At 28.8% G+C, this 10,314-nt stretch overlaps 1 protein-coding gene across 2 annotated transcripts in view; it reads left to right on the forward strand.

The window, feature by feature from the left end:
• The window catches only part of LOC106471973 (ubiquitin-conjugating enzyme E2 Q1-like), a 55,744-nt gene that overhangs the window by 36,145 nt on the left and 9,285 nt on the right, over nt 1-10,314 (forward strand). For both annotated transcript variants that reach the window (XM_013932604.2, XM_022401397.1), the window contains exons 4-7: nt 2,704-2,792; nt 4,760-4,938; nt 5,585-5,736; nt 6,994-7,101. In XM_013932604.2, the coding sequence (XP_013788058.1) occupies nt 2,704-2,792; nt 4,760-4,938; nt 5,585-5,736; nt 6,994-7,101 (528 nt within the window). The remainder of the gene's footprint in view (nt 1-2,703; nt 2,793-4,759; nt 4,939-5,584; nt 5,737-6,993; nt 7,102-10,314) is intronic.

A 10,314-nucleotide genomic window follows, 5' to 3' on the forward strand; every position in this document is an offset into this window, starting at 1 on the left:
ATGTTGCATAATTTATAACTATGTACTGGATTATTAGTTAAAGACAGTCCTAAGGTTAATAAAACAAAAAATTAATAAATATAAATAGATGTATACTGTTATGAAATTTAAGCTATTATGAATATACGTTTATGGTTTCCTGTTACAATTTGCAGTAATTGAAGGGTAATTTAGATACATTTCCTAATTTTTTATGGTGGTTACTAGGTTAGTCAAATTGACCAACCTGGTTCAGGTAGAGAAAATAACAAATAAAATATAAAGTTTTTTTTATAAAAACACTTGATAGTTACTTAGAAGGTTATAGAGATTATGCAAATGAAATTTGACAATTTTTAGATGAAGAAAATTATTTTTAATCGTCAAATCAAAATTATTTTGCATGTTTGATAGTCAGTATTCTGAAAGAAAAATGTTCATGAGCAAATCTTTGAAAATTCTTAATACTTAAAAAACCTGATGTTTTGTGCACGAAAGACTTGTAACATTTGCTGATAACCTGTAAAATTTCATGAAGATATGTTTACATTATCCAAAGTTATAGTATGACTACTCTCGTGGTTATGTACCAAGTGCAATGCTCCTACCTGTAGCTAAAGAGTTAATTTATCCATGATTAACACAAGTGTTAGGCCTATTGGCTTCTGAAGCTTTGCCAGCTTTTGGCATTTAAACTGCAACATTTAATAATAAAATACTTTCTAATATAGGATGGCCATTAGCAGTGGGGTACTGCAGAATTAGTCAATGCAGGCGCTTGCTAACTAGTTTTCTACGAATATCTTTCACTTTCAGATTGTTCTTAAGAACTGTGGTCTTACATTAAATTAGATAATAGTGAAAATAGTTGAAATAAAATTGAAAAAGTTCTAACCAGAAACTAGTTCCACAAGTAGTACATTGGTTAGTGCATCACGTGTTTTGAGTTGTCTGTATGCAGAGTGACATGTTTATTCTTTCTGTTTTACCTTCAGCTGCCTTTATCGTTTATACAAAATTAAACTCGCAAATACAGTGTATATAACAGAATAATATTTGCTTCAGTAGGTTAATATTAGGAACCTTTTGTAGTCGATCTTATTGGAGACAAAATAGCCATATTCTGAATTATGGTGTATTTTTTTTTTCTGCTTGAAAATATTAAACTTATGATGCATCATTCATGGGACTTTGACTACATTGGTTCAGACCATGAGTATGTTCAGTTGTGAAAAGCTAGTTAGTAATTAAGCCATAGAATTTCCTTACTATACCTTTTATGATAGTGTGATTCCTTTGTGTATACAGGACACTGAAATGTTGAAAAAATAATAATAAAACATTATTATTATTAATTGCTTTGTTGATAAAACTTATTAAAAAGAAAGACATAACAATTAAGTATTTTTGTAGCATATCTCTTGAAACAGAATATTAGTGTTACTTTTGTAAAATTAATGCCAGCCTCCACATTTCATAAGGCTGTTTTTATATTGTCTAAATTATTTAATATATGGACTTCATTTAATAAAAGAAAATATACTGATAACAAAACTTTATGACTGTATTCTAAGATTACTATCAGATTAAAAACTGGCCACCTAAAATTAAGAACATATTTAATACTCTGCCATATTCTATATTAATTCAGATAATGTGACTTATCAAAATCGGTTCAACTTCATATATACCAGTCTGATATTTCTTTGTTTACATGATTGATCCAAGGTGAGGTTTAACAACTCTATAAAAGGTACTGCCTGTCACTATTCAACGTGCATTTAAAATTGGATAAAATCATTAGTGTTTAGAAAATGTGAAATGATATCTTCATTTATAGTGATTTGTCTCACTAAAATTTTGTTGTTGTTTTGCTATTCAAAACTCAGTGTTCAACCCTGGTACAGTAACTTCCATAGGATATGATAGCTACCTAGCTTTGTGCTTCTAGCTTATATTGGGAGAAATCATAAAAGCTGTTGCTAAACTACACCTTTAAATTTTCATCAGGATTCTTTGATTCATTTTTTTATATATACTGATAGTAGAAAAACTATATTAAGCATTAGCAGCTAGAAGTAATGAAATGTGAATAGTTTATTATTAAATAAAAACTGTAAAATAGTTTTTCAGCTACACATTTCCTGTAACACCAATAATACTGTGAGTTGTCTGATTTTTATTAATAATTTCATCAAATGCTTTTACTTGAATAAGTCCTGTATGTAATTCATTCATCTATTATATGATTGTGCTAATCTGTCAAAGACTTAACTACAACACATGCAAACTGTAAATTTATTAAAACATGTTATTCTACTCAAGGAACAAGACACGAAGTCCATTACAAAGCTCTGATCTAAAAAGTTACTACTTAAAGGTGTTACTTGTGTATTTTACTGATGATGTCTGAAAAGTTGGTTCTAAATTAACTGCAAATAAAATTATATTTGTACATAAGCATGTGTATGCACAGGAATAGGGGTACATTTATATGTAAGAAAATCATGTAGTCACAATATTTTAACATTGTAGGACAGTTGATAATCATGTATAAATATATATTAATTAAGACACATTTTAATTACTTAGTTTTAAGATGTTTATATTGCATTTTTAATGTTGTTAATGGTATAATTTTCATACAAGAAATTAAACATTGAATGTATGGCATTCTTTATGTAAGATTTTAGTGCAGTGAAAATTACGACTTTTTTTTCGCAGTCTGAAGATGAATTAGTAGATGATTCAGAAGATGAAGATGAAGAAATTGATTATGATGATGATCACATAGAAATGGAAGATGATATAAGGTTGGTTTTTAATATATTACTGTTTTATATTTGATTAAAATAATTTTTAGACAAAAGGAACTGTATAGCATAATCACTTTTTCTTATGTTACTTTGATACACGGTAATTGGAGATGTATCTCGAAACAAAAGTGATTAAAGTTAAGTTCCAGAAACAAATTCTTAATAGAAGAACCAACAAGCTGTTGTTACCAGAGAAAGACATCACCAACAACCATTCAGTGCTGGGATACTTGATCATGTGATCTAATGTCTCTGTGTGTTTGTGTTATGATGATGTTCAATTCCAACTTCCTTTGTACATTGTTGTAAACTAAATACATGGGCAGACTAGCACAGTTAACAAGGCAGGAAGAGTGAGCACATATAAATGATTTCTGAAACTTTTAAATAAAACACTATATTAATGTTAAACAAGAGACTTGAACAGCAAAGCAAAGATGAAAGGATAATTATAAATATAATGTTTCCTGGAGAACAAAGAGTTAAACAAAATGTGATAGTGGGCAGTGTCAAGCAGTATAGTGCAGGACTGTGATGATATAGTACAGGTCAGTTTGTTGTCATAGTTTGTATAAAGATAAATACTTCATAAAAAAAAACAAAAAAAAACAATAATTTTAAGGTTTCTATATGATAATTTTATATATTAGATCTGGCAACACTGTTTGGAATATTTAGCTAGTTAAATAGTAATGTGATTTTGTGACTGTCAAACTGCTAACAAGTAATTATGTAGAGTTGTTCAATATTGCTCTTGTTAAATATAGAACACAACTCCAAGTAATAGTGTATTCAACAACAAGAACATCCTGAATCTGAGGGTGGGCTAAGTTTAAGTTTTTCTTTTTATATATTCTTGAAACAATTGTGCTTTAAAATTTTTTTTTTGCATTTCTTCAAATGCCCAATTTCTTATGTATTTTCAAAATTTCTTCCTCTGATAACATTTAACGTTGTTGATAATATGTGAATCTCACAAACTTGGAACATTCCTGCAGTTTCATAAATTAAAGTTTTTATCCAGGTAAAGTCATGTAAACTTATGAATCACTCGCTCTGTTTTTGCCTAAACAATTCTTATGTTTCTCTTTGAGATATAAATGGTCTACCCTGGAATTGTGTTTCACACCGCCTACTGAAAGGAGTATTATTTATATATTGAATAAGTGCAATTTCGTAATTTAGACAAGTCTTTAGTTTATGTTACAGTTGTTGGTACCACATTATTTATTTTCAAGTTTCTTATTTTCTCAATATCTTGATGGGTTTTTAATGCATAATAAGTAAAAGGTTTGGAGAAAAATAATATTCAGTAAGGCTGTGTATTTAAATTTTTCTCATATTATGAACTACAAATTCAATATGTGAAGCAATTAATCATTAATAAAATATTTGTAATAATGACAAAAAACTTGACTTACAGGGACAAAAGGAGTCAAAATACAGTGGAATTTTAAAACTTTTTATCTTAATATTAAAGGAAAAATATATGATGTTTGAAGTTTAAATGATTTTATCACACAGAGTTGTTTCTTGTATAATAATATTTTGATCTCATTTGGATAAATAAAATCAACCTCAAGTTTCAGTGCAAATCACTATAACATGTTGATAACACTCAAAACAGCTTGATTCGTGTGTTTCAAACTAAATTGTGCATATTGTTATGTAAGTTCAAATTGTTTCTATGAAATCCATAAAATATGTTAAAATTTGACACTGATACTTTAGTTTGAGTGACATTGATTGAAAGATTGAAAAAACATAACAGCCAAGTTGTGCCATATCTGGTAAAGAATTACAATTTTTTAAATATTTGGTGTTAGGTAAACTGTTTGACACCAGTTACCTTATTTGAAAGGAATATGAATTTTATCAAAGTATAGATTTTTATGCTTAGTTAATTCATTTATAAAAGTGGAAAAACAGTAACATATTTTGTAAGATACTTGTACTGGTTTTAGCTCTTCACAGGAGAAAAAAGACAATAACCTTAGTAGTGAGCATTCAGCTACTTTAGAAAGGCTTCAACAGACCCAAAGACAAGACTATATGCGTGGCTCCATATCAGGATCTGTGCAGGCCACAGACCGCCTCATGAAAGAGTTACGAGATGTTTATCGCTCTGAGAGCTTTAAGAAAGGTAACAACATTTAAAAAAAAAGAACAATATGAACATATATCTTTTAGAAAATTACATAACATTGAAAATGGTATAAACTGAGACCTTTAAAAGGAGGGTAAAGGACATTTATGAAAAAATATAACTTGGGGGCTTTAAAAAATATAACTTTACAGAAAATGGTACAAGAAGAAGTTAAAAGATAAATAATGTTTACAAAAGACTGTATAAACAGAAAGCTGCAGGTATTGCAAGTTTACCACTTACAAAAGCTTAAAATTTTAGTAGTTATGAATTTTTTATTTTAGGTATTTTCAAAGACGATAAAGTATAAATTTTATGTATCATAAAGATCATCATAATTATAGTATTTTCTGTTTTATATGGTTTAACATGAAACTTCTTACATTTATTTAAACTTCAAGAAATCTAAGAAAGTAGTTTTAAATATTTAACAATCACATAGAGATAGTTGCAAAAACAGAGTCAGTACATTAATTTCTTTAGAAAAAAGCTTTATGGTCTAACATTTAAATTTATTTGTTGCCGAGTTAAACTGTTTGCATGTTAGTGAATAACAGTATTTTAAAGAAAATAAAGGGTAGAATTTTCTTTTTTACGTCTTTTGTTAGAATGTTTAAAATAATATATTCTTTGTACTTCACAGGTGTTTTTACTGTTGATTTAGTAAATGACAGTTTGTATGAGTGGAATGTTAAATTGCTTATGGTTGATCCAGATAGTCCTCTACATAATGATTTAGTCCAGTTAAAGGAAAAAGATGGAAAAGACTATATTCTTCTTAATATTCTCTTCAGTGTAAGTACTTCCTATGTTGACTTAATCACCAACCTTTTAAAATAATCAAAAATGTTGTAGTACATTTGTAAAGATTGAACTGATGGTATGGTTTTAAAGTGATTATATTGAACATATGTTATGAAAAGCTGATCTTAAAATGCTTTGGAATTTCTAAATAATAATTTGTAGACCATCAGTGAGTTACATGTTAACTCTATCATGATGGTAACACATCTTTTGTGTGCCAAGGACATACTAAATATCAAATCTCAAAATTTAAGTAGAAATAATAATTCTAATTTATTTCAGTTTTGTATTTTAGAATTGATATTTTATCATGTAACATTCAAACAATGCACACAAACAACAGATCTTATTTATTTATTTTTTAACTTGTATTTCTTACATACAAATTGATCTCAACCAAAGATATTGTTAACAAAAATCATTGTTCCTCACCTGATAAAGGTAACAGTGTGGTCCTAGATTATCAGTTAATCTTTTTTAATTTTTGCTGTATTTTTAGGATATGTAGCTTGAAGTGGTGACTACTTCTGTTGGCAAAATACAGTATCAAAAGAAATATGTTAATGAATATTAATCAAGTTGAGACTATGTTTTGATTAACAATAAAATAAATTACAATTCTCAAATGATGTTCTTTAGTTGCTGTTTTGTTTTCAGAACAGTGTCTCACAACATAGTTTTGTAAATTTCACAGTGTAAAATCTGAATTAAATACTAAAATTGTATGATTTTTTTAAGCAGAAACTTAGATAATAATAAGTTTTTAATAAGTTTGCAGTTTATCTTATTCAATTTGATTAATTATTTCCATTGTGAGAAGAAGAAAATCAGGGGTTATTATTGACACCTTTGGTCCAGAGAGGGTTGAGAAATGGTTATGCACCCTATTAAAAAGTAAAAAAAATATATTCTATAAGTGTAGAAATAGTGTCAAATGATCTAATGTTTGTTATGATTTTTAATGACACAATACAAAAATTAAAGTGGCTGACTTGCTGTTTAGGTACATAAAAATATGATTGTGAGTTAGCCTAATTTTTTAGAATTTCTTTACAACTTGTGTTTTGATTAATTGTAAAGTTATGTTTTTACATATTATAATAATATGGAAGTACTAAAAGTAAATATTTGTTTAGATTGTGTTTTAGTCAAGAATTGGAAATGTTGAATAACTTGTTGAACTACTATAATAGTAAGAGATGTGTGACGTTATTATATAATTATCTTTAATAACCATTTTTATTCTAGGAAACCTTTCCTTTTGAACCTCCATTTGTGAGAGTTGTCCATCCTGTCATAACTGGAGGTTATGTGCTTGGTGGTGGTGCCATCTGTATGGAATTATTAACAAAACAGGTATTTTTTTTACTATAAAATTACTGATTAGGTGTATACAAATCATTACCTGTTGATTACAGAGTCCCTATTAACATAGGTTACACACAAAGAAATTTTAAAGAAAAGTATTGTAAATTTTTACAGGAAATATGTAACTTCACCTAATTTTTTGGTCATTTCTGTACACTGAATATGTAATAGGCAAATAACAGAATTACTCATCCTGGTGTAATATGGGAATCCACCTGTGGTGAATGGTGTATATCAAAGATGGTACTTTTCCACCAATTAGAAGGTATCTACTTTTAAGAGTAAATTTGATCATTTTGATATCTGTGTAAATCCAAGGCGAAAATTTTGAGGTGTTATAAGGGAGGTGAGAATTGATGTTAACAGTGTGATGATGTAATTTAACAGTTATAATTCAGTGCATTCTTTAGGCTATGTGGTTGGAATTCATAATGTTTTTTTGAATCTGCACATAGGTGCAAAACTTGTAGTAACAATGAACTCTTTTGGTTGGTTTCTTATTGCTATAGCTTTCAACAAATTAAATTTGTCCATTCAAGCAACACTTTATCTACAATTTTGTTATCTTCTTAGGATTATTAGCTTTAAATTCATCAACTTTTATGAATTGGTTTTGATAGTAAGATGTCTCAGGTTCCTTCAGCTAGTGAAGTAATCTGGAAAGAGAGAGAGATAGAAACACTCAACTATCAAGAACAACTTTGTGTGGTCTTGGCCTGAGAAATTTATTGTCAACTGTAGGTACTTCGATCTCAACAAAATTAATGAGTACACAGATCAAATTCTGCAGTTCCATAAAGAAACATCTATAAACTGGGTCTCCTGTAATTTGGAGGAGCTTGGCTGGGGAAGTATATTTGTGCAACAATACATTCAGTAACTGAGATTTTTTTAGTGTATCCTCACAAAAACTGGTAAGATTTTGTTAAATATTATGAGTATCTTGCACATGAAGAATGACATTATTTTAAGTCTTTCTACTAAAAATTTATCTATTTATTGTAGCTACTTGCACTCAGACTCTGAATAGTTCAAGTGCAAGGTGACTTTCATTTTAAGTATAGAAATATTTTTCTTCGTCTCGCAGTTTTTGAGTTTTATTTGCATAACCTCTAGAACCTCCTAAATGTGGATATCAAAAGTTTTTAAAGGTAAATGTTTATATTTTATTTTTCATTTTTTCTACAATATCACTAGCTATAGATATTTTCAACAACCTACAGTGCAAGGAAATGTTTAATACGAAGAAATGGAAAAAATTTACATGCCTTTTAATTTTTTCGTAGAATATCTTAAAAGATCTTTTGGTGATACTTGTAATTTCAGATCTTTTCACATAAACGTAATGTTTAATGTTTTTATTTTCCTTTGCTGTCCTTTACCATTCATTATTCTCAACACAAGCCAACAATACTCTTGGGACTTATTACAGTATCTCTGACAGAGATATGCAAGCCATTGGCAAAATCATCTTACATTCGAGCAAAATCTTAAGCCTTGAGAACTGGGGCAATGTTTAAGATAAATTTTTAAAATGTTTAAACCTTTGAATTATGCATTTTAAAATATAAATAATACATAATTAACTAAGATATAAAAGTAAAACCTAAATGCAATTTAACTGTATCTCTAACATATTAAGGTAAGAAACAACCGTAGGTGCTATTCTGGACAAAGTTACATCTACTGGATGATGGCAGCTGAGTGCCAATTTCAAAATAACTGTTGTTGGATTATAGTGTAAAATGAGTTACATCTACTCGATGATGGCAGCTGAGTGCCAATTTCAAAATAACTGTTGTTGGATTATAGTGTAAAATGAGTTACATCTACTCAATGATGGCAGCTGAGTGCCAATTTCAAAATAACTGTTGTTGGATTATAGTGTAAAATGAGCTCTTTCTAATGATTATAAAAACGTGCATCAAATAAGTACAAGTCACTTGTAACTCTCAAGGCTATATGTAGAAGGTGATAGTAAAGTCGTTTTATTCAATTTTGAATGTAACTCAGTGACTTGTCTAGAAAGGGATTCAAAGGGGTACCTATTTTGATAGGGTTAAGGCTGTAAAAATTAGCTGAAAATGAGCAGAAGAAAAATAAAAGTGCTTATTTTTTATATGACAACAGTTTTTTGACTTCGATATCACAAGAATCACTACGCGAGTTAATATTAGTGTTAACTTGTTCAGATGTAGTTGAATGTTTGTATTAATTTCTGAATTAATTAATTTCTGAAATAATCATACAAATGATGTTAAAGAAAGAATAGTGTTGCAGGAAGTGTCTAACCTTAAAGTCAGCAGTTCATTAAAAATTAGGTTACTATGTACAGTGGAATTTGAGTTTAATGGTAAACTTTACTATATTTCTGGGTCCACAGAATTTAGAAACTCCAAAATGCACACAAATGTGCTAAAAAAAACAAATATTAGAAATAAATAGCAAGTTATTATTGAGCATTTATAGCTAATAAAAAACAGATGAAAATACCAGATTTGTAGCCTCAAAACAAAAATTTATCCATACATGAGAGGGAGTCATTTCCCTTCCAACACCACCCCCCCTCAGATGTTTCTTATCACTCAGCCTTCCCTCTTTTTATCATTTTGTCTCCTTACATCATCCCCGATGTAAAGAAATTGGTAACTTGAGGGTTAAAGTGTGTCAATAAAGCAAATTTTTCATTAAATGTGGATCACTGTCCAATGTTCTTAACTTGTAAGCTTGGACTTCCAAGATTGGTAATATACTCTATGATTTATTGTTAATGAATCAGCCTGTCAAAGCAAGTTACTCTATGTATACTGAGTACTTGACACAGTACAGTTTTTTTCAAACATTATTAAAAGATTTTAGAATTGCTTCTACTTTTATTGCCAGTTAGGTTACTGAATAGTTCAGACTTAGTGTTTTCTTACCATATTTGAATTTTTCGTTTTCCTGTTAAAACTTTTAACTCTTTCTGTATGGCAGGGTCAAAGAGCGCATGTCACAATCTTTTTACAGAGTTATATATAAAATGTAATTCAACCTTTTTGTCAATGTATATGTCAGTAAAATTGGCACCAAATCATAGTTTATAAATCAAATTTAAATTTCATCTAAGTTTTGATTTCCTGGTTTCAAAAGGAAATATTATAAAATTTTAAATCTTCCCTCTTCTGTGACACATGTTCTCTGAAATCTCCCACTTACATT

Source organism: Limulus polyphemus, unplaced genomic scaffold, assembly GCF_000517525.1.
Source record: "Limulus polyphemus unplaced genomic scaffold, Limulus_polyphemus-2.1.2 Scaffold116, whole genome shotgun sequence".
Classification (NCBI taxonomy): domain Eukaryota; kingdom Metazoa; phylum Arthropoda; class Merostomata; order Xiphosura; family Limulidae; genus Limulus; species Limulus polyphemus.